Below are 25,973 nucleotides of genomic sequence, written 5' to 3'. Positions count from 1 at the left end.
TCCTCGGAGACTCCTTTTTTATTTCAGGTGTCTGAACCAGAGAACAGAGAAAAGAACAAACTAACAGGGGTGTAAGCAATGCGGCAATTGAGAGAATGTATTCATAGAAACCATTGTATCACTGGAAAGAACACTCCGTCCACTAGTTGATTGAGGCCACCAGAGCAGACAGAAAAATGGTTTGACGATGTCACTCACAGTATTCCTTTTTTATTTTGAAAATCTCTGATCTAAATTTGCATCTGTGTAATTTCGTGTAGTTGTAATTACAGCAACTAAGGTACATTTCATTTCTTCATTGTTTTCCCCCTCAGCCGTAAATCTCACTGTAAGGCCTGCCCCATTCAGGCAAAACTGGCAAAACTTCACACTGACAGACTTTAAGAGGCTGCTTGCTTCATCGTTTGCCTGTTTGCTACACTGAGGCACCGCGTCGTATCACGGCACAAACAGCATGCTGTGAACTGCTACATTTTAAGACATCTAGGAGATTAACGCACCATCACCTCAATCCCACCGACACCTCCAATTAGACCTATAATGAGACCATGGCGCGGTATTGTAATGGGTGAGCGGGATGCGTTTGCATGCCACAAAACAATGACTTAACAGAAAGGAAGGAGGCCAGGCTCAGAAGAGGAAAAATTGGGGGCCGTGTAAATATTTAATCGCGCTCCGGCAGGGTTCTGCTCAGCCTCTGATTTAATGAGAAGCCAACGTCTGAAAATGAAAGACATGTTAATACCTGGCACATGATTGTGTGTTTGTGTATGCGTGTGTGTGTGTGTGTGTGTGTGTGTGTGTGTGTGTGTGTGTTTGTTCATGTGTGTGTGTATGTTCATGTGTGTGTATGTGTGCGTGTGTTGGTGTGTGTATGTGTGTGTGTGTGAGAGGGAGAGAGACAGAGAGGGGGCTGTTAAATACAGGGGAGACATCCAAAGGTAGAAAGTGGCATCCTGTAAATACAGGATGTAGAAGGAAACTCATTTGGCATATTTTAAACATACACATACATACAGTAGATGTTAAATTACGACGGAAAAATATCATCTCAAATTAAATTTATTTATGAACCTGTCTTGTTAAACCTATTGCATTCTTCAGCAGCATATACTATACGCAGGCAGCTCATAATAGTTTCAGAAGATTTACGCTACACTCAAGCCTGTTGCGTGCAGATTACACTTGCAAATGATTTCAAGTGTAATTGATTAATACACGTAATAGAGTCGGCCGAACAGAAAACTAAAAACATAAAGCCGTGCGCCACTATTGACTCCAGAGTCTTAACAAAATAAATTATTCTCTCCATGATTTAGGTGCTTTTCACTGGATGAAGAAAACCTGTGCCCATTCGATTGAAGAAAAGGCCTCTGTTGTTGGATTAGCAGACATTGATAACTGCTAAGAACACATTCAGTGAAACCTGCGACCTGGTTACAGCAGAAAACCCAAAGCGTGATCATCTGTGGGCGGAGCACTGGCCCGGGCATCTCTTTGTGCTCTCCTCCCACTTATCAGAACAAAATCCTCAATGGCACCTCTCCTGAACTCTTTTGATCTGGCCGAATTAAAGCCCCAGCACCGCTCGCATTCCTGTTTGCTGCTCTGACACCGCCAGTGTCTCTTAACCCGCGGGTGCCGCTGTACTTCACCGAAGACCGCCTGGGCGCTTGACCCCATAGCAGACCGCAGGGCTAGGCTATTATCACCGCTGTCGCTGTCAGAAAATATCTGTCCTACAAACCTACACGCAGTGATAAGTGCAAGCAAAAGATCATTCCCTCACTGGTTTAGAAAGACAGAGCAGTTCAGACAGTGCAGTGGAGACTAGGTGTAATGCTTCTCCCTACCTCTCTACCTGTCGCTAGTTCCTCTTCTGTGCAGTGTCACCGTTTCAAAATGAAAACGCTGTGATGAGTTCACTTAAGGGACACTTCTTGCTTTGGAAGCACAAAACTGAACAATAGGGACAGCCTTTGATGTGGCCTGAGATTTGTATGGGAAGGTTCCTAATTAGGAAGTGCCACAGCCACTAAGCATCAAAGACCTGCTCTGACTGAAGACTTGATTAGAGCCCTCTAAGTCAATTTTATAGCTACTATGGTAAGTACACTTTGATTGACTGATTGATAGCATACTCTGTCTTCATTAACCTTACGCATTGATAAACAATACTCTGATAAGCTTCATAAAACCCTCAGTGCTCTGTACATGTGCATCACCATTAATTGATGGTAAAACTGAAAACAATTTGCTCTGATGATAATTCTGAATTTTTGCTAGTGAGCCCGCCAGCTGCCTGTGGCTGGTTATTAGTAAGCTAGCCAGCTAAGACCCCACTTTGTCTTGTCAAAGCGACTTACTAGTGAGTCAGAGAACAACATAAGCAAAAGCCGTATAAGGAGTCAACAATATTAGAAGCACTGTCTGACCAAGTTTCAAAAGTTGGCCAGACAAGGTACAAGTTAGGTTACAAATTAGCCATAGCTGATGGGATGATTTTTGGTCAGGTTTTCTTTATAAAAAATGTATATCCATCAAAAGTGAGAATTAAAATAACTGATTCTGAGTCAAGTGTTGCTCAGAATGCATGTGAAAATGTTTCTCTCCTCTTCCAATAATCATGGAGGGTTGTTAGCTCAGATGCCTGTTCCTGTACCCACAGTGAAAGACAGAAGTGACAAGCTGCTACAGCCAGTCTATAAGGAACACACATACAGATGCCAAATCCATAAAATTACAGTTGTGCTCAACTCAACTGAAATGACTGGCAAGCAAAATGATCCTCTGTCAAGCAGCCATGGCATTTTCAGTCTCTTACTCTTTCAGCATTTTTTTGAACGTAATAAACGCTGTCCAAAACAGAAAAGAGAACCGCATTCTCGCCTCCGTGTCTGTACATCCACCACCCGTTAAACCGCGTCCCTGTCGCTGGACAAAAGGAGCACATCATGCGTGTGATTACCTGAGGTAAGCCGCATTCACTGCGTCACAAGGTGCTCTTGAGCGTGACATTTGTGCAGGCGCGTATCTGCGGAACGTGTGACGTTTCCACAAGTATCAGGGGTATCAAGTGACCATTATGCTCCCTGTCTCCAAATCACCCCCGAATCACTGCAGATGTTTTCAATTCTAGAGGAGATGAGGGTTCGGCGTTTGGCACTCAGCAAAAATGAAAGCCACTTTAGACCAAAGGCAGTCATACAAGGACAGGCTTTGATGAAGCATTCATTCGATAAACAAAAAAAATCTGTCATTTTAAGAAAAACAAACCTGTCAGTTTAGAAGAGAGAGAATGTGTGTGTGTGTGTGCGTGCGTGCGTGCGTGCATGCAAACGAGAGAGAGAGAGACAGAGAGAGAGAAGGGGTACAGGTGATGAAACAGATGTTTGGTAACATCAGGCTTCCCTCACCTCGTTCACGAACACCCAGTGGCTGTCCTTGGAGGCCAGGTTGGTTTCGACAGCCTGCAAAACGATAGAGAGATCCCGTTACTACATAGCACATAAAGCTCTGTGGCATGCTGGGAGAACAGTTCCCCTCAGAATCGGCATGCTTGGCCTGTCAACTTGCCTCTACCCTTTTCCTTTCTGTATCACACACAGAAATTCACCACTTCCCCCACCACACTACTCTACCACACGCCCGGCAAAGCACACTGCCGGGCAATCGCCATGGTGATTGACACACAGTCATCATTCCAAAGCGACAGCCTGTCCAAAGAGGGGCCTTGTCCCAGGCAGCCGAAAATGATGGACCGCTGAGTAATTCGTCGCGCGACCTTTTCAGATATCATTTCTCCGAGCTGTCAAACATGATACATGTCTTCACAGGATTTCTGAATAGTGGGAGGAAAAAAGTTTTTTTTTTTTTTTATTCCCTCTGCACTTGTATTCTTTTGCTGATGGGACATGTTAACAGTGTCCGCTGCCTGGTGAATTGATCACGTTAGGAAGCACTGGTTCTGAGGTACTCACCTTTAGCACCTACAGCCTGCATGCAAATGAATTATTGGGTTTTTTTACGAGGCAAAATTTGATCGATTCCCTATCCTTGAGGAAAAAAAAGAATTTTGCTTCCCAGCAATTAGATTAATATAATTTGTTATAAGACATGCAATGCGTTTTTCGGGGGGTGACATATAGCATTTTATCTTGCATCAACATTGAATTTATTAGCTAAAAAACATGGTTCATAAAAACATGAATACTAATAAAGACACAAATGTTTGCAACAGATGCCAAGTTAGTGACCCAACACAGCTTACACTGGTGATGGATAATTACACTAGGTTATTCTCTGAGGCTGGTTAGTACAAGCCATATGGTCTGCCTGTCATTGTTGTCCCTTCCATACCATGTTATTCCATGTAAAGGTCCATGTTAACACAAAATGTTTTGAAATCAGTTTGTTTCAATAAGTCCTTAATTAAACTATTTGGATGAGACTCACTGAAGTGGACAACCAAATAGAATCATGACACATCAGAAAGCTATACAGTAGTGAGTTCATCATATCTTGCGGTGTTTCACAGTTATGCTGTATCGGTAAAACTGTCCCAACCTCTCATCGCGAGCAAGTTGCACTTTCACTAATTACAAGCAACAGCAGCAATATTAAACCACAGAGACAATGTCAACTAATGAGGTAAATGTTAATGTCATGCCAGGTGTAACAAGCCCTTGCCCTTTCCACTTGTGACTTAGTGCTGCAGGTTTCGCCCCCCCCTTAACGACAATCCCTGAAGGACATAATTAATGGCCTGCATGTCCCCCCATGATTTTCCCATAACCTCAGTGATGTGTAGCTCACCTCATTTCTTGACCATGCCCACAACTGAGCATAACCAATCACAGTGTGAGGAAATGAGTCCTGAGTTTCCGGAGTAGCCTATGGGAGCTTGGTGAGGAGAGGCAGTCAGACAGTCAGAGGAAGCATGGAGCTGAAGGCCACATCTTGTCTGAGAGACCAGTGGTTCTATGACCTTCACCACTCTACATTGGTCTTAATCACTAAATCACCCTTTCATAAATATGCATTTATGTGTCATTCATTATGGACTCGTCCAGTGCTTTATGGTATTACACACCATATATCAATTGTTGTTTGCTGCCATTTCCTAAGAGGTACAGAGGCAGCCATTATGACAAACTACAGTCTAATTTAATTTAATATTAAATTAATTTAATTTAATATTTGTGTTAATAATAACACAAAACCTGCACATTATCATCTGTCTAGTGGAGAGAATAATACAGTGTGCTAATATACTTTTTATTTAAATATTCATAATACATGCATAAAATGATTTTACTGAGACAAATGATATCAGAAAACAGTTATATTACAGGTAAGAATGCAATTAGATCATTGTGTTCATGATTTATTATTTTGCATAAATTACTTAATAGCTTTAATTTGCTAGCAAGTTGTTAGCTTAATTAGACTAAGTGATGCTGACGTGAACAAGACCGCTGTGCTGGAAATATGAATGGACTTGCATTTGTTGTTGCACTTTGTTCTACCTTTTAAAAAGATCTGGCATTTGTTCCAAGGATGCACCTGACCTGGCATACAGTAGTTAGTGTAGGCACTGTGATTTCCACTGGAATTCAACAAATGACTCATACATATTAATATGAACAGCATATGTGCACACATATTTTCCATTATTGTTAAAATTTTGCTCACACTGTACAAAAAGATGATCTGACTCATTTGAACCACTTCCATCAGTGATACAAGTTAGCCAGCAAAATCAAACCATATCTGAATATATTTAAATATGCAGAGACTGATGAGACCATGGAGAAATAGGTGAAAGTGTCAATCAAGTAAAATGACAGAGAAAATGACCCCGCCATAAATGGAATTTTCAATCTGCACTCAATTCAACAGGTTCTGTCCAAAATGTAACTGAAGCTGCAGCGCTCATATGCATAATCACCCCCAAGACCTAGTTATTTCATGTGCCCGAGATATCCACCTCTTAACAACTCTCCCTCATAATCCTGCTCTGCCTGATCACTTCATGATTACATTTGAAATACCAGTGCCAATTACTGGCACATCTCACGGTTAGAAATGCCCCTTGCAGTTCAGTTAATTCTGACTACATATCATTTTCCAAGAACCACCCGCTGAGTAGTGATGGTTTGAACCACGGGACCGCAGTCACCCTATACGCATAGCATATAGGATTAAAAAGCATGCATATAAAGAGGCTTGAAACCTGATACATTGAGCAAACCAATGAGTTTAAATGGTTATGCAATTGATTTTAAGTTGGAGTGTAAATGGAGTTCTCAAAAGGCTGCAAGATGTTTTGCTAGTGTGGGAGGACAGTCTTGAAAAACATACAAAAGCTCAGAGGTCCTCTTCCCCTTTTCTGACCTTATTAAAACTAATAAAGACAATCCCAGAGTGGTATTGGACATAGTTGCCTGACCCAGATAAACCACCAGATCCATCTTTGTTGAAACCCCCTGGTTACTATCAATGACTCTACTCATTTTCAAAATTATTAACCCTTTCATACGTAACTTATTTTATGCTATGTAGCACATGTTTTACAGTACATGGTTTGCTATGTTTTCATTAGCTTTATTAAGCTTCTCATAGTTTTCACCGCCACATTTGCTATATTTTTTTAATGTTAAATCGCTGTTTCCTCAAAGCTAGAATTAGCTAGAATTTTTCCAATCTTGTGTTCTAATCGCACTGGTTTTAGCATATGCGCTAAATGGCTAATCAGACCGGTGTGAAAGGGTTAATGAATCTCCACACGTCAAACATGTCTTTATACATACGCCCAGCACATGTGTTGTTTGGTAGATTTAGGCCTACTGTATTTTGGGGTTTATGTCATACATAAAAAGAAACGCTTTCCTTTGAGGTGATTCTTAATATAGCTCTCCCTTTGCATTTACTTCCAAAATCAGAGCCTGGTTTATGGTTTGAATGGATTTCAATGACATTCACATGGTAAATACGCAAGTCCACGTTCCACGTTTTCCAGACAGTCAAAATAAACGAGGCTGTGACTCAGTCTGCTTATATTTTAGATAAATCACGCCTCTTTCATGAGCCCGCCTTCATTCTGAAGTTAAGCGCTGTGGGGGAGTGATCGGAGCGTGTAGGGGAGAGTACGCGTAACTGAAATGCGCGTAACTGGAGATGCGCAAAAAAGGACTTGCGTGCGAATAGGAGAATACGGCCCTTAGTGAGGGATTTACTCCCATGTCACACTTATCAGACAGATTTCACATTACACACATTACTGATCTCTATCTAGAGTGAAATATGGAGTCCCAGAGGGTTCTGGGTTTAGGCCTCTCATTTTCTCCATATACAGGCTACCCCTTGGATCATTCAGAAATAGCCTATGTTGACAATTTCACATTCCTATGGTTTAATTGAAATTTAAAATTGTCAACATATTTCTACATGTTTCTTTTTGTTTTACCAAAGACATGATCATTTACTTTCATGACTCAATCCCTCTGACTCATAATATTGATGCCACACAAAGCACTTATGCATATCACACAGAGAGAGACAGGACAGCCAGTGATTGGGGTCAAAATGTCTCAAATGTCACCATAAGAGAACACCACTACAACACTTTGCACGGTGTGCAGCATAACTGGTATCTACTGCATGCGTGCTGTTACATAAAGACACATACACTGGTATACCCATGGCATGAAAACCTGCATAAGATAGTTAATGGCAGAATCAAAAACATATAACTGATGTGCTCCCAATAGCAGAAACGAAAATCAAGAAACAACCGAGAATCAGCCAAACCCTCCAAACTGACTTCCGCAATGGAGACATTTGCAGGTTTCCCTCAAAACAATGATAACCTTGTTGCTGGTCTAGAATCAGTTTACAGTACTGACAGGCAGCTGTTTTAGTTCCATCAAATCAACAAACAGGTGTGTCCGGTCCCCTCCCAGTCAGTGTCTCTGAGCAAGGGAGGGGCGACGACACACCGCAGACAAAAAGCAAAGAGAGAAACATGACGGCGGACCCCGTCACGCCGCTTAGACCCTCGCCATGGGTGTCTCGTTAGAAAGCAACAACTCAACCATTCATAACAGGTTGGCACCGCTGGGCACCACTTGGGCAGCGGCTAATGGCCTGCGACTCGAAGCACCTGCTGGTGTTGTCCTGTGGACACAGGCAGAGCTGACAGAGCTCCCTGCAGGCCTACAGTAATAGCCATTAACAATGGCCTGGATTGTGGGTGCAACTGGACGGAGTGGGATTGAGCTGCATTTCACACAGTGCTAATCAGCAGTTTAATGACGCGCGTTTTCAGGATCCGAAGACATTTTCAGCTGTACCTGGCTTGAATAATGCGCTCTTCCTTGACATACGTAAATAAACAATTACTGATATCAAATAAAAAAGGATATTATTTTCCTAACCCATGATTGTTTTCCAGAAACAAATAAAACACTGAAAAGCTCATATGAAATCAAAACTGTAGAATGATGTTACAGTTATAAAAATAAACATTTTTAACAATTTACACATTTTTGCTAGTAAAAGCAAAATAAATGATCCATATTGTTTATTGACTTTGCTGCATACAAATGTGTTTTGACATAATGTAACACACTTCATTTTCTCGTGTTGGCATTCCTTTCATCCCTCATATAAACAGCACAATATGACCAAAAACAAAATTTGGCTCCGAGGCTAACTTTGATGTGTCACAGCTGACATTCCCATGTTTCTTTTTTATGGAAAATTGTGTCTCTTCACGTAATTAGAATCATTAACTCATGGAAAATATTATTCATACAAATAGAACAAATCTCAACAGGCTGTCAAATTATTTGCCATCAAGCTATCCCCAATGTACAGAACGCTGTGTTTTCCAGTAATGCATGCAATGACCGTATTATCCTTTGGAAATTTCGTTCACGTCTAGTTGCAGATCGTTCGCATAATTACACAGATAAACATGTTATCTGAAGCTTGAAAACAACTTGACAGTAGTTTGAACGATGATATAAATTTGAAACTCTATCAATACATATACATAAACAAATGAATTGTTTTTAAGGCATTCACTTTGCAAGAAAAGTGACTCAATCAGTTCTATGTTACCTGGATGACTTAGGAGACCCTAACATTTTCTGTAATAAAAGTATTTGTAAACTGTGCTTGGTGTATAGTGTAATGTATTGCGATTAAAGTATATTGTTGTAATGTTGTCATTCTAAAGTTAGTTAGTTAAAATGATCTACCATTGGAATGGATAGTAATGAATTAGGAATGCTATTCATTAGAAACTTACAGAGTAAGTTCTGTCAACAGAACAAGAGGGCTCAGGTGGAATTTCAGCAAAGCAAACTCCATGCTGACACTAGGAAGTATTTCTTCAGAATTATCAATTCATGGAATTTGTACCTCCAGGGTTCATTAGTCAGAGACCCAGAGACCGAGCTTAAGACACACTCACGCTAGCTTGTAGTTACACAATGACCCCAGATGACCTCAATGGCTTTTCCTTGTTATTTGCCATCTCACATTCTTTTTAGCACCTGTGAATTTCATGATGTGTTTGACTACTTCTGCCACTGCTAATATTACTACTAATAACTGTCATAGCAACATTTGCTTGCTTGAATGTGGTTACACAAAATTAAGGACAGAGTCCCATATTTAATAAACTGAAGGCTCTAGTCAGTATGCGGAGGGTGCTTCTGTGTACCACAGAAAACACCCAGTCATACAAGAAAGTCACAGAGAGAAGATAAAAGAAAACAGCCGACCGTGAGGTCATGCTACATTGATAATGTTTTAGATATCTGATTTTTTTAGTTATTTGTGCAGAAAATGCCCTGGGGCATTTGTTATGGAGATACAGCAGTGAAAGACGAAGGGGAGGATTCGTATTCACAGTACTAAACTCTCTCTGGGAGAAGCCTGGAGGTCAGCCAGCATGCTTTCAGCGAGCAGCCTTCTATTGGCGTCCCACAGCAACATGGTCTCTCATGGATTACACTTCCTTTTGTACTTAAGCTCTGATTGAAACATGTTGTACAAAGTGGTTATCTTACTATCTCTACACAGTCAGTCTGCTATGGAAGGGATTCCTTGCAGATTTTCCATGTTAGGCCTCTCTGGCACGTCACCAGGAAAGGGTGCATATGCCTCCCAAATCAAAGTTTGCACAGTGACAACTCATCAATAATAATGTGATTGTCACATCCTGCTGTCATACCAGCATTGTGCAGTGTGTACAACTTTTGGGCAGAACCATGGATTGGTCTTCAAAGCTGCTGATAGGTACCTACAGTACCACAGAAGTTTAGAAATCAACAAGCAACAAGACAGAAATGACATCAGGCTGGGCAATTGCAGAGAGAGAAAGTGACAACAGGGGTTGTAGAAGACACCACTGACTGAGGGAAAACGGACGCCAACTGTATTTTCTTAAACCCAGTTAAAATTGCCTGTTGCTGTGGAAAGCACCTTTTAGTGCATTTGGTAATGCATGAGTTGGTGTGTACGTGCGAAAACATGAAAGCTGGTAGGGGCAGCCTAAATGGGAGATTTTTTCCACTTCAGCAGTAATTACTGTTTGCACAAATCACTGGTATAATTCAGGCGATAAAGAGACATGACATACATGTCAGGATCAGAATAGCTCAAAGGTGTCATACATAGAAATAACACACATCTTTGAACCACATCATCCGAACATGTACATACTACTGCTATGATAACTCTGTATTTGCAGTAGCCACCGAAGAGTTAAACTGTCACTAACACAAACATTCAGAGACTACTGCTCATGCTCATTCGCATGTACCTGTAGGTGCTGCAGTGCATTAACAAGCAGAGGCTGTCATATTTATGTAAGCATTAAAAAAAAATCTGGTAGTTAGACATCTGAGTATTTGGATGGCTGGCTAAACAACAAAGCCACAAAGGTACATGGGCTTCTGATCAGCCTCAAAAAACCAGTCCCGTATTTGTGCCTTGCTGCCCTCCCAGGTATAATTCATCACAGTTCAAAAAAGTTGAGGTAAAGCTGGCAGTTCTTCCCATTCGATAACTTACATCAGTCACACCAACTCCGTTTGGCTGTGCATCAATACTGGCCAAAAAACAAACTGTGTACTCAACAAATTAAGATTGATTTCAAAATTACATTGCTGTGAACACACCTGGACACCACTGATTGCGAGGTTACGCTGTGTGTGATTACATAATACATTTTGCCCTGCGAACCCCCCGGGTTGATCTTTCTCTGTTTCAGAATCCTACTTATTTGTTCTGGCCTACATCCAGTTTAAGGGGTCATCCATTCATTGCGTGGTTTTCTGTGCTTCATCATAGCGACTCTTCATGAGATCCAGAACCCACCCACACACAATTTTCCACATGCTTTAACCATACGTACACAATGTGCACAAGTTCCATTAAAATGCGTGTGACTACCAGTGCTCAAAAACAAAGATAAAGTAGCTGCATTGTACATTCAAAATATTTGGATTGTAACCTTTTCACTAGGCAGGCTAAGCTCATTATTGCGTGTGCTGTGCAAATTGCTTTTGTTGGTCTGCATTTAATGCACATAAATCATCCCCCATTTATATAAATTATAAAATGATGCTTTTAGAATGCGGGGGAGATTTTTTCAGCTCATAAATGCTTATCAAGTTTTTACATTCAGTTATTTTTCTGCTGAACATAAATGGACATTAAACTGCGTAACATCGAGCATACTCTGACAATCATTTGAATAAAAGATCACGTTTGGCATATGTAAATGCTTCTATTGGGTTAAAAAAAATAAATAAACAGGCAGTGATTTAAGGTTGGTTTGTTTGGTTTTAGATTTTAAGGGAAGTTTGCTATTATGACAAGGACAAATCATCCAACCATACTAAATCATTTAACTATTTAGGGCCCTTCTCATCAACCTCTACTTAGGATGTACAGTATATGACACTGATGAAAACAATGAACCCCAAAGGCATTGGTCAAATACACGAACACTAAACTGCATCAATTTCAATGTAAAGATCAGACCATTATTTAGCACACTGAATCCATTCAGAACGGCGGTGCAGCCTTCTTCAGTTCCCTGCAGGACTCTGTAAAGTTAAATGTTGTGTAACTATGGTAACTCCGTCTCTGCGGTGACAGTCAGAGAGCATGCGCACTGGACAGGCAAAGGCTATGGAGCCTTTTATGTAAAAAGGGCAACAACAACGCCATGCATTATTGCTACAGGTCATCTGACAGTTTTCATTACTGGGAGACAGGGCAATCTGCAATGCACAGGGATATATAAGGTTTTCAAGCTCAGAGGACATTTATAATTTCACTTTCATAAACATACAGACATTCTTGCATATTACTCATATGCAGAACTGTTGATATTACTCTCTTTCAGGGGGAGACCTGCATTATGTTGTGCTCAAGTTTATAAATCTACAGCTTATGGCTACTGGGGGACTAATAGAACTGTCTGCAGCCCACAGAGTTTTCTATAACATCATTAATAACCCTAACCCTCAAGGCTTGCCTTATTTTGGAAAGTACAGTGGGTACCAAAGCATTTACTCTCAGTCCTGCACTGCTTATAGTGCAGTATATCCTTTTCACAATCTAGACTGTGTGAACCAAAGGTGTAATGGGTTTATTTTTAGTCTCACTCTAATTTGTTTTGCCAATTAGCAAGTGTGTCTGAAAAGAACAACATGACTTGTTAGACTGGCTATACAATTAGAACAATATAGTCTCAGATTATACACGTGCCAAGATCACATCTTTTTCCTTTTGAACTTTCTACAGTGCATGTATGGGGCCAACAGGTTCCACAAAACTCCACTAGTAATACTGTTGAGTTGCTGTTTGTGTTTAACCCTTTCACATGTACAGTCAAACCGGTGTGATTAGCGAGGAAGTACCCAAGTCACTTTAACAGCAACCAATATTTTTAAAAAAATGGGAGGCTTCCGAGTGACTCAGTTAGTAAAAGCATTCATTTTCACTCACAGGCGTGAAAACATTATCTTGATGGTGCTGTTGGATTTGGTATCCAGCCAGTGAATGAGCTAGCTAACAAACTGGCTTTTAAGACATTTTTGTTTATTTCATAGACTGTTAACATTACATGGTAGAGAAATGAATAGGAGCAAGGAAACAGAGCTAATCATTTTACTTTTTTAGTGGTATAGTGGTGCAGCACAGGTTGATAACCAAAGGTATTCTTTGTAAAAACAAATGAAAACAACAGAAATGCACATAATGTCCTCACCTATTACCTGAAATATGAATGGATGCTTTGGAAAACAAAATAAAACAAAGCAAAAAATACAAGTAAAAGTAACCTTGTACATAAAATGATAGTGAGACATTTAAAGTCAAAGGGAAAGTTTGTTTTGTTTTGTTCTTCAATGATATACTGCAATTACAACAGGATTTAATGGCTAAAGCCAGAGAAGCAATTTCTGTTCTGAGACGTTGCACAAACATTCAGCGCTTATTCATCTGGGATACTACAGAAACTAATTAGGGACTACAAGAAGGTTTTGCTGTCATGTGCACAATGCTCCTTTGACTTGAGGGAACCACATGATGAGACCCCACTCCAATAATAATAACAGCAATATTACTGATAATACAGCGTAGAGCTCCGATGACTCATGTTGTAGGGTTTGTTAGATCATGCACCAATAGCTTTTGCCCTGGGTTCTCTCTTTCAACTCTTTGCTGTTGTCATGAGGTCATGCTGTAACGGCTGACCAGGAGGGACCCAAATGCAGATATCATTCAAACACACAAAAGGATTTCAAACAGACAAAGAGCCTTTACTGAACAAGCAAGGCGTTGGCACAGGAGGGCACAGCATACAGGCAAGCTCAAGACTGAGCAGGGAACAATACAACAGGTGGGGTTTAAATACACCAAACACTCAAAGTCTAATTGCAAACAGATGTGGTCAATCAGTCAATGACGCGCACAAGAGTCCCTCTGGTGGGGGCTGAGGGAAGCAGCAGGCAAGTGGGACAGACTGGCTGTCATGAGGACGCCTGCTGGTCATTCCGGGAAGCTGTCTCCGAAACCCTGACACATGAGGCACGTAAAAGAATCCTGGACACATGTACAACCCCAGTTACCTTAACAGCTATGCCTTTTTGATAACTACTGCTACTACGAAACCACTATAGTGAATTCTACAATTTGCCATTGAATTGACATTTAAATAGGAAACGGAATTCTGGAACAATAAGACGTAACTAAGAGCAGATTGTTTGTTGTGTATCTCTGGCAGTGGGGTCTCGGTTGACATGGAGGTTGTTATAGAGCCACGCCAACCCCGAGATCTCCACAGTTTGTTCCCACTGAAGGTCTCGAGCATTTGGTGACGAATCGCACAGTGTGACATGACAATGGCATCACCATGCAATCACTTCAACAGGGCTCCTTTAGGCAGCCAAGGATTTAAAAAAAACGCATCACTCTGGAGTTAATCTTAAAACCTCCTGTTAATTTTCACCAGAAAATGCCACGAGTACATTAGACTTCCTAATATAGCTTTGGTAAAGCTGATCATTATGGCTGAAAGGTTCCCAGCCTGGCTAAGGTGATGGAAGCAGTGAGTGACTGGGTAATGACAAACATCCCAGCTGTCAGGTTTTTCACCAAATATGCTGCAGATGTCAAAAATACAAAAAAATTGCATTGTTACTTTGAATTTAAGATGGTGCATTGTCATTTTCTGCTGCCTCTGAATTTCTGCTACCGTGCTGCAAAAATTCAAACAGGGCAGTGGCTCCTTGGCTGTAGTCTTCTGTCTTCATAGCCAAAGCTATGTGAATATTTTTTAAAATTGTTGTAATACCTTGTGTTTTAACTAGTATATTTGCTTTACTGAAAAGAAATGAATAGAGAGCAACTACCATGACACTGGATCTTTGGCATGGGCTTTTCCATCAATTACAGAGACCAGGATTTAGATCGCATCAATCAGCAACTGATCAATCGACCTCAGCTTTACACCAAAGTTAGGGCATGAAAATGTTGACTTTACTACTCTGACTGAGCTGGGGTTTTGATTTTTCTTTTGGTTTTGGTTGCCTAGCAGATAATGAACCCATTCTGCCTCCCATCTCTGCCTTACGAGGCGTAGCCTGAAAACTCAACCTGTTTTTTTTTTTTTTGCCCGCAGACATAAACCAGCTTCTGACTCTTACACTGTGTACTGTGTGTGTGTATCCCTGCCATGCCTTTCTTCTGTGCGATTCTCTTTCATTGAAGCACATCTCACTTTCATATTCTCTTTCTCCTTGGCGTCTCCCTTTTCAGCTGAGAATTCCTGTGCATCTCAGTATTCCGCTCACGCTGGCGGCAACAGGCAAACCCCCGGTCCTCGGCCCAGCGGCCCAAATAGCGAAATAATGATAACTGCTTTATTGTCTCTGCAGTGTTGCCTTGTGGCGCCCAGAGCGGGCGAAGGCGTGCTGTCAGGTGGGCAGTGATGACTTGGTACGGGGTGAAGCGGCGACTGCGGGTTGTATAGACCTCTCCTCTGAGAGCTTTTTTTTTTCCAGTTTAGATTTGAATTGGAATCGCACGTGCTTAAGCACACCATCGCTACATTTCAGAACACCGTTGTATTTTTACAGCAAAAACAGCTCAGTATTGTTCTGAGGGATCTGTGCATTACAGCAGCAACATTACGTTTCACAGACATGGGGTAGATACAGATTTTGTTACCCCCCTGCCCATGTTTTCCTTGACAGAATAAAAGAAAATATTTACCAGGGTGTTACTGCTGTGACTGCCACCAGCTCCTCCCTCCTTGGAGCCGGTGGCAGCATGAAATTTATTGCCACTTTTCTGAAGCCTCACTTCTGTTTAGCGAGGACGACGTGGATGCGATTTAATCCACTGTTCAAGCCATTACTGCAGACCTGGCCTGGCTATCTGTGGGGTCACAGCACGGAGAGAGAGATGTGTCCAGGGCCACTGCGGAGTCTTGCCGAATTAGAAGGGCAACTGTATGGATTTCTTGAACTCGCAACCTTAGATTGTGAAATGTGATCATGCTGCCATTACGTGCGTTTCTGTTCGCCTGACTACTGAAGCTCAGGTCAGAGACACAGATCTGGCGCTGAGAGTCTCCTATCAGGTGCAGCTGGCCATGTAACAGAACAGGTCATGGTGATCAAGGAAGTGATGAAGATTTTTACCCGCAAAAAAATTTAAGCTGCCTGCTAGCCAGAACTAGGATATATTCATGGATCCTCAAGTGACAAAGACAGTATAATTATAAATGTATATTTCAATGTAGGTGTGACCAAAGAGGCAAAAAGCAGTATAATCTGCCTCAAAAGCAAAAGATTAGTTATGGAGTGCTGTTTATTCAAGGGTTATACAAGATATCTTCAAGAAGTAGAATCCTAATCTGACACTGAAGTTAACAAACTCTCAAATGAGTGGGTTAGCTTATACTGGGAGAACAGTCTTGACTCTCTCGGAAAAAAAAAAAATCACAAAAAACCTTTAGACAAAACATGTTTTTTGACTATTTTTTGTCTCCCTGTGATCATAAAGTTCCCATGGCACTGTCATTAATAGTATGATGGTTCTCCAGTGTTCTGGTCAAATTGTTTCTACCCAGCTATCCCACAATCCCCCAAGTTTAATTAGTTAAGTAACCCTTTCCTCTCCACCTCAATTTATGCGTAGTGAGCATAAAATGTCCTAATGCATTATCCAGGTGGCTTCTATACATTGGTGGTGGTTAAGAAGAGTAATCCCTGCCTTTCACTGTGAAAGCCTTTGACATCAGTGCAGGGTGCTACACAAACGTAATTATTATTATGTTGCTGGTATAGCACTGAGTGTGGTTTATATACCTGTTGTACACCCAGGCTCTTTCTATTGTTCAGCTTCATTCACAAGACCTTTGTTGACATTTACTGTGTATCCTCTCTTTCTTGGAAGGCAGTGAGGTTGCCCTGCCAACCTTGTAAAACCACTTACTGCAACAATAAAGACTATTTTCACACATTCTTTCCCTGTTGTATAAAAATGTGCTTTACAGAGGTATTTAGAGGTATCCTCCCCAAAAAAATGAAATGACAAAATGAGTGGGTGAGGAAGGGACATTGCATAAAGAGTACTGTGTCATTTCACTTGATATGTGGTACAGCATTGCTTTCCAGTGGCTTCAGATGGTTTCACTGCTAGTCAACTACCTACAAAGTTTCATTTAAATCTGAAACTTGAATTTAAATTACATGTGTGCAGAATTATGTCTAGGCATGGGCAAATGCATTTTTCAACTTCTTTAAATCATTAAAACTTGCAGACTTCCAGAACCACCATCCCTGCCCCAATGAAGGTGGTCCATTAGCATTAGCATTAGCATTAGAATAGCCTCAACAGTCATATATAAACTGAAGAGCACAGGGCACTCTTACGCTGTGGTGGCTTCCTAGGTTCATTAGCTTTGTCAGAACAGTGAAGTAAATGGTGATGCTTAAACAGGTTTTCAGCCATCTCTGCCACACAAAAATAGTAGGAGGAGGGTGGTTGCTTTGAAAAATAGGTGTTCTCATCATCTGGCAAGTGTCCACTGGCACAGCAGAAATAAAACTTATAATTTCTGCATAACTCCAGCAGCTTGTGTTATTGCAATCTGCAGCAATGACATAACACCTAAGTAGGTGTAGTAGGTGATGAACGTTTGGTCTGGAGTGAAAGGTTTTAGTCCATAATTCAGAATGTATCATAACACTGGGACCTTTACATTGGATAAGGGACTGGATGGCCATGAAGTGCCTGTGTCGTACCTATTGTACCTATTTCAATTTCCAATTAAACTCATTCTGTTATGAGCTGGCAGGTAATGATCAGTGCATTAAGTAGTCCCAGCAACACTAGGCTTCTAGGAAAACTCACACAACACAGTATGCAAGATAAATGGCTTGATATATTACAGGAAAGAGAAAGCTTCAGGGATCTGAATTATGATCATGCACTATATCCCTAGAATATTAATTGCACCTAAGTGATGCATTGGCAGTATGGCAGCTCATAAGGCCATTATGCAGTAGCATTTGAAGAGGCTCTAAAGTCTAGATCATAGGGGACATATCATGTAACTTTGAAAAGAGTAAGTCCTTATCTTGTGATCATAACAGATCTAGGGAGTTAATATTGTTATCTGAAGTTGTTCGGGGAACTAGTGTTGCCTCGGCACTAATTCTGACAGAATTCTCTTCCTAACTTAAGTTACAGCAAATGCCATTGGCAAATGTACTACTGTTGTAACTACTTGCACTACTACAACTAAGGAGAAGGAAAACAAAACAACAGCAAAATAACAAGAACAAGGAGAAGAACAACAACACAAGCAAGAATGAAGAGAGAACAGGAAAGGAAAGGAAAAACAACAGCAAGGAAGAAGTGGCAAATAAATCATAATCTAATGACTCTTACATATCAACATATGAAACACATAAGTTATCTCATCAAAACAATATACGTCACCCTCAAAATGAAAATGATCATCATGTTATCTTGAGATATAGACCCCACACAAAAAGTACTGCTACAGCGTTCTCCTAGTGACATGTTCCTCCAAAAAACAAAAAAACTTAAAAACAAAACTGCGTGTCGACTGAACACACCCGACCTTCTGCAGCCTGCGCAGGCCTGCAGCTACATGGTGTCTGACATGAAGCCATCTGTAGCCACTGGAAAGCAATGTCGTAACATAGATCAGAGGAAATTCCATTTTGTGAACTTGCACACTCTTTTTGTCATTTCATTTTTTTTTTTTGGGGGGGGGGGGGGGGGATTCCACTGAACATTATGCTAATTAGTTATGAACAGTATGGCTGCATGGCGGGTGCGTGTGTTTGACACGAGCGGTCAGACTTCCGATGGCCTCTGGCAGTGGTTTACGCTTCCCTCCCGGCTTTGACCGGCATCATCTTCACAGGCTGATGATATGAGTCTGATGCGGCGTTGGTCATCATTCAATCAAACCATTCGAGAGCGGCGGAGGCACCATCAAGGAATTTCACGCACCTTAATGCTCCTGGAACGAGCTACGGCTCGAGAGCTCAGCCGAGGCAGGGTTTCGGCGTAACGCGCCGCGGCCACGTGAGAGACGAGTCTCCTGTGCGGCAACATGCGTGCTGGATTTGCTGGAGCAAATCTATGACCTCCCTCACGGACGGCAGGGGAGTCCATGCGGTCACTTATGTGCTTCTCATTGTTGCTGTCTCTCTTGCCCTTGCACATCCACGGCTTCATTGGCATCACTGAGCAGTCTTAACCCCACCTCTGTGAACTGAAAGATCTCTATGATTGTGCCTACACACACCATCAAAATATGACTCTGATGCTGATGAGGAAATATTCTGAAGGACTTAAATTTCCCTACAAGTATATTCATGTTGCGTGTTTTGTTGAGACAGAGGAAAATCCTGGAAAGAAACCTACACCCCTCTGGCATAATAAAACAGTAAAAAGGGAAATAAAAATGTATTAGTTGAATAGAAATGCATAAGTTCTTGTGATATGCATATCACTAGCTACTACCAAAAGCAATGTTACTGGAAAGCTTGCGATTTTCCCACACCGAACCGATGAAATTATCTGTGTTGCTGTAATTGAAATAGGATTTAGATTTTTGTGTTGTGTATGTGTGTGTGTGCGTGCATGGGGGGGTCTTTGTATTTTGGCGTGTGTCTGTGTGTTGCTTTTTGCAAGTAGAAAAAAGAGCTGTTCAAAAGCATTGCCATTACTGACTTACTGGCATCAAACGCTCAATATTTCGAGTCTATTTCGAGCTCTTGGGGGGGAGGGAGGGAGCTGAAATGAACATACAGACCCTCACAAATCTGAACATAGCCGAAAGTAATGGAGTACACGAACAAAGCAGTCCTTTTATTTGCACCTAATAACACTGGGAAGATATCCCAGGACACATACAAAGTGATTTCTTAGGAAAACATGAATAATTTAGAGATGATTCCAGTTCACTGTTGCCTTTAATGCGGGAGATAATACACTTCTCTAAAGTAGGAGCGTATAAAGAAGACAAATAAAGACTGCCAAACTTGATGGGAGATGGGTCTGTCTCATTTAAACCATTGTCCTAGATAATGCAATTTTCATGAAAGATGTGTGCTTCACGGGAATGTACCTCCTTGTATCGAGAATGTGTATAAAGTGTGACAAACGGACCCGAAGCATGGCTTTCTCAGAGCCACAGAGCACCTCGTGTCATTTGCAGCATTGACATAACAGGTAAAAAATTGGACCTCCTCAGACCGATATTGCGTCAGATCAATACAATGTAATCCTGCCCAGCTATTCAAACAAGCGTCGGATGAAGTCCTCCTCTTCCTCCCCGGTGAATTGAGGATGTTGCATTACACTTCATAGCGTAGGAAAGCATCCACTGTAGGGACTCTGGGACGACGCTGTGAAAGCCGGTTCACCCCACTGTTCGGATATCCGAAAAGTGTGACAGCTGCAGGGACCGGGAAGTAGTGGGGGTGAGCACGTATCATCGGAGTTGGGAAGAAAACAGCCGCGCAGCTCCAAGCAGCGCTACCTTCAGAAACTCACTCCTCAGTGCCCACACCTCATATGACTGCAGTGCGCTTCAGAACGGTGGCAGGAGGAACAAGAGGTCACTCCGCTTCGCAGTTTAACACCCAGGAAACTTTCTCACAAGTCTCCTCTGAATCCCTCAAAGAGCTTCTCCAGTGAGGCAACTGCCGGGGTGGCTGAAGAGTTCACCAGCCACTTGCTCATCTGAAGATTTCCGTTTCACAAACTGGCTGTCAGAAAAAAAAAAGTATTTACAATCCAAACTCTTCAATAAAAATAAAAAAGGTACAACATACCAAGCAAACAAACAAAACCTCACAGTTACAGAACAAATGAAGGTATTCTTGTTATTTCGTACTACTGCAGAGTTTAAATATGTCCTCGGGGACTACGTGCCGATGGAACAGCTCCCCCCAAGGTCACTCTGAGGGAGCGGTGGAATACCTCTTGGATTGCATCAAGTGGACAGGATAGGCCTTTTTTTCCCCTATATGCCACCATGGCAGTAATGGGGAGTTTGCCTCATGGGAACCCAGAAGAGATTATTATATTTTACTGTCGTTCCGTTCGGCGGCACTCCGGCGCTGACCTCCCCGTTTCCCCCACTCTGCGCGGGACCCGACGTGGGCCAGTCAACTTGCAGTTCCGCCCCCGCCATCCAACAGATGAAGATGCAGCAGTGAAGATCCACCCAGAGAATACAAAAAAACCCCTAATGCCAAGGGTACCAGCGCTGCAAGGCCATAGCTCCAGGCAATATTTCATCTTCTTCTTCTTCTCTTTTTTTTTTTAATCCTGATGAGGACAACCAAAAAGAAATTCAGTCCTAAATCCAGGGGAATGGGATTGAGGAGTGCCAGACGGGGGAATTTGCCATTACCGAGGCGCACCGTGAGCACAAGGGGTTGATTGAATGCCTGCGAGTGAAGTATGGATCGAGTAGAGGATCGAGCACCCGCGTGCCACGCAAGCGACAAAGGAGAGACAGGAAGTGACCTCAATTACGGTATGCAGATGGGCAGAGTTACGGCATGGGAGAAATGAGACGAACGCGAGCGGGTCGAACGCAGGCGGAAAATGAGCATCCGAGGCATACTCTCTCATTCGCTTCAGCTTCGTTGGCTCTCTCAGATCCAGCACCAAAGCAAGGATAAAAGGAAATTTCACCTTTAACTTGCCCTGCTACGTGGAGAGACCATGAAAATACACTGCAGTGCAGCCCTTATGGAAAGATCTGCAGGTGACTGTGGTCTTAATCTTCTGGTTTAAGTCTGGCCAATTTTTTTATTTACTCAAATTAAAGAAGCTCAGGGTGAGTGCAAACCAGCTGACTGAGACATCTCCTGTGTGAATGTGCCAACTGAAGGCATTTTTATGAACTCAGAAAATACAATGGTAATCATCTAATGGACGTTTTTGTCTGAGTGTCAACTTTAACTCCTCTGACACTGGATCAGATATCACTGACAGTGTACACATGTCATGGACAGCGTACACCAACAGTGTTTATGTTTTCATTTTCTTTCATTATTGTTCCCTGCTTATTCACATATTCTAGGATCAAAGTAGCATTTTTTTCAGGATTGATTATATGGAGTGCACACTGACCACGTTTGGTTACATTGCGTGTGAGATGTGCCATGTGGCCGCGTAACTGTAATGCATGTGCATTGCTGCTGGCTTTGTGACGGCAACAAAGTACTCTAGATCACACTGTCCAGTAGGAAGTGCAATTGCATGAAGAGTCAGGGCTGGAGGCTATGGATAGGGGTAGGGTTGGGCTGTGTTAATGGTCAGATAAAATGTTTATCAGTGGAGCTGAGTGATTTTGATTGGTAAGGGAGGGACCCATGGAAACAAGGCTGTGAATGGGTATCCTTAAAGCACAGTAGGATGTGAAGTGACAATGGCATTTTGAACTGAATGAAACTTATTGATTACAAATTCAGCCATTATTTTAACTGGTGGTTTTATTCAAAAATTTCTAAATGCTGAAAATAAAGACAAATCGTCTTTGTAGTTGCTTCAAATCCTGATTCATTAGCATTCTAGTAAAGGCAGTTGTGAAACAGACAAGGTCAGAAAGCGTACTCAGTGAGCAGATGGATACATAGACAAAGCATTCAAATGCAAAACAGACATACAACTCTGGATAAATAAGCTTACTGATTACTATTCAGATGTCTTGGTCTATCCATTCATATTTGCACGCACTTTAATTATGCATTTAGAAATTTAGCGTTTCTATATTTTGTAATGAAGTCTATATCAATACATGTAGTCCTGAGGAAACACAGGCATATATGTCCTCTGTACAACCCCTATCTAGCTATACACTACAACAGTCATAGTCACATGACTTATTCGCATGCCCTAATTCAATAAGTGTGTTCCTATGGAGTCAGCAAATATTGCTGGTAGAAATGTAATAATCTAAATCTGTGGGATGGTGCTGAGAATGAATGAAGACCGCACCTTTCAAAGGCCGCCACTTAAATTACATAAATCCAATCAGAGGATGTATACTGTTTCTACTGAAGAGGAACAGAAATCGTCTCTGCTGTCTTGCCCAGGAGACAATTGCCTGTGTGTGCGTACATGACCAAAAGATGGTGCTGTTTAGACTTCAGCGATATTTACTGCACAAAACAGTTAAGTGTTTGCACTTTAATTGAAACAACCCTATAAATGATTTCACATGGCTGCCACTACCACACAGCTACCACTAGTTTGCACATATTAATGCTAGGCTGTAGAATGTGTGAAACAACTTGAAAGCACACAATAGCAGCATACTGCAGTAATTAAAACGGTATTGCCAAAGATAAAATTGCCTAATAAATACGTAACCATCCTAGCGTCAGTCAGGACATACTGTAAACAAACAGATGTTTTGTCGAATGTGTTCTTAACTTCAAGCCATTTCCTGTTTACCATAACACAAATAAAATACCATTCCTAATTTTCAGTGTTTAAGGCTTTTTTCCGCATGGAATTAAATCGCAGAATTAAATTCTGCGATTTAATTCCCTTACAGACTGTTTTTCCAGGAAGTGTGGAACTGTTTTTTTTCTCAGCCACATCACTTTTACAAATAAGATTATTATTGCTAAGGAATTAAAATGAAGCGGGTTTGTGTACAGGACCTTTAAGCACTGCAAGCAGACTGCTATCTTACGCATGACTGGGAGCCAGACTCAATTCGTCACCGCCTCTCCCTGAGCAGCATAAATAACAACCTGTCAGAATAATTAGGACATAAAATTTTAATCCTCCCTTATTTTCAGAGATAATCAATCACATTGATAAACACCGGCACCCTTTAGACAAAGCAACTCATCATTGCGGCCGCGCTAAATCTCACAGCCCATGGCCCAAATATGCCCCAGGTTGCGCGGGGAGACCTCCGCTATGGTCCCTGTGAGGCTTATTAAGAGTAGAGACACCACGGGTGATTGAAAATAATAGCCCATTGATCCTGCTGTCTCAAAAAGTGGGTTTGGTGTCTGACTAAATGCCCGGGCCCGTGCAACAGGGCTTTTTCCATATGCTTGGTACAGTAGGGGCGGTGGAGAGACGGAGGTCTGTGCCAGGAGAAGCAGGAGGATAGAGATAAGGAATCGACACTGTTGATTTAGATACTGAGCTCAGTTTGAAGCCCTTTAGCTCTGAGTATTTTAACCCCTCTCCTGTGCATGCTATTTTTCACATCTCTCAGTTTTTAATCATATTACTTTTCAGTCATTGTTTACTGCAATAATACATACACTTACATTGGCTATGACTCTACATGACGTAGTCCAAAGGCATCTAAAAGATGTCTTGCTGATATAACACTGGGACAGGTTTTTCATTGATTTCTCCTCAAACATACACAAGATCTTTTGTTCGGTATATTCTCCATGCTTTTTTCTCCTTTTCCACCCAAACTGGAATTTGCTACTTTAGCTCGTCTCTTTGCACACCCCAATGTGCTCACACAGGAGTGCCAAAACAAGGGGAGCGCAATCATCCAATACATTTGGACGCAGCCAGCAGCTGTTTTTCCCCAACCCCGCAGAGCACCACAGCAGGGCTGACGCCAATTGGAGGATGCACGCTTCCCCGCTGCTGTCTCCGCAGGGACCTCATGAGCTGTTAGCGGGTGCCAGGCAGGAGGAACGAGGGAACCCTGGCCAATCCACCCAACCCCGTATCCCCCAGCAGAACAAAGCACATGTCTTCCGCTATTGTGGACTCTTGGTCGCCTATTGGCCAATGACCGTGACAGGTTTGGAACGTGGGCCATAGGGCTTACCCTGTGCTTGAAACATTACGCCTTAACTGTCTAAGCCACTAGGGAGGTTGTCATGAGAAATCTTTAAACGGTGATATTGTCACTGCAAGATTATTTTTTTTCAATATGGTTGTTTACATGATTTTTGGTGTTCTAAAATGATCAGATAGATGTCTGTGGTAAAAATAAGAAAAACATTTTTTTCCAATGGATATTTGTATTTCTCTGTTCACTCTAACAGCTACATTAATAAAATATCTGCACTCATTGTCTCTGAATAAAGATGAAGCTGAAAGGTTTGAATGGTTCTACATACCAGCCTCATCAGTGAAATTGTTCATTATAATGTAAAGGTAGTGAAAAAACATGCATTAGATAGGCATTATGGCCTAAAAGGACACAGACTAAAGGAATAATAATACAGTGAAAATGTTGGAAAATGTTACATTTATTGTGAAAAGTATTGGAGAGAGTGTACATTTTTACATAAAAAAAAATTGTATGTGTAAGTGGTATCTAGCTACAGTGATTAACACACACACACACACACACACACACTATGGAAAAAAGATTAAAAAAGATATCTGAGATAAAATCTATGTACTGTTGTCCTCTTCCACCTAGAAGCCTTTGGTGTCCTTTGTATCTGATAGTTAAACAAACAGAATGTACCATGTGTCCCTGAGGCAAAACCCCCATTGCAAACATTAGATGCCTCCAAATCTGGCTCACATACAGACAAATAGATTTTGTTCAAATATATGTGTACTCTTTTTCTCTCTCTTTTTAAAGCCGCTTGATAATATCAAAGCACACCAGCCAAGGGAGTTTGTAAATATACCACTTACTGTAGAGGAGAACCAGCGTATGTCCGTGGAGACGCAATGTAAGATCTTAGTGATCACAGAGGCTTTTTCTGCAGTCAATGCCATCTTAAACCACAGGGCAGTAAGATGACAAGCCATCATTGCTCAGAAGAAACTATTTTAGCGTGGCTATATTTGGTGAGGTCAGAGAATAAATGACAGATGAACAAATGTAATGCTATTTTAAAACTGCACACCTATTAGACAAT

At 41.6% G+C, this 25,973-nt stretch overlaps 1 protein-coding gene across 1 annotated transcript in view; it reads right to left on the bottom strand.

The window, feature by feature from the left end:
• Window positions 1–25,973, bottom strand: part of LOC118783711 (glutamate receptor ionotropic, delta-1-like) — a 161,392-nt gene that overhangs the window by 61,518 nt on the left and 73,901 nt on the right. The window contains exon 3 of the mRNA XM_036537666.1: window positions 3,417–3,470. Coding sequence (XP_036393559.1) covers window positions 3,417–3,470 — 54 coding nt within the window. The remainder of the gene's footprint in view (window positions 1–3,416; window positions 3,471–25,973) is intronic.

Source organism: Megalops cyprinoides, chromosome 1, assembly GCF_013368585.1.
Source record: "Megalops cyprinoides isolate fMegCyp1 chromosome 1, fMegCyp1.pri, whole genome shotgun sequence".
Lineage (NCBI taxonomy): Eukaryota > Metazoa > Chordata > Actinopteri > Elopiformes > Megalopidae > Megalops > Megalops cyprinoides.
The sequence above is the reverse complement of the archived record's forward strand: the minus strand, read 5'-3'. Positions and strand labels throughout refer to the sequence as shown.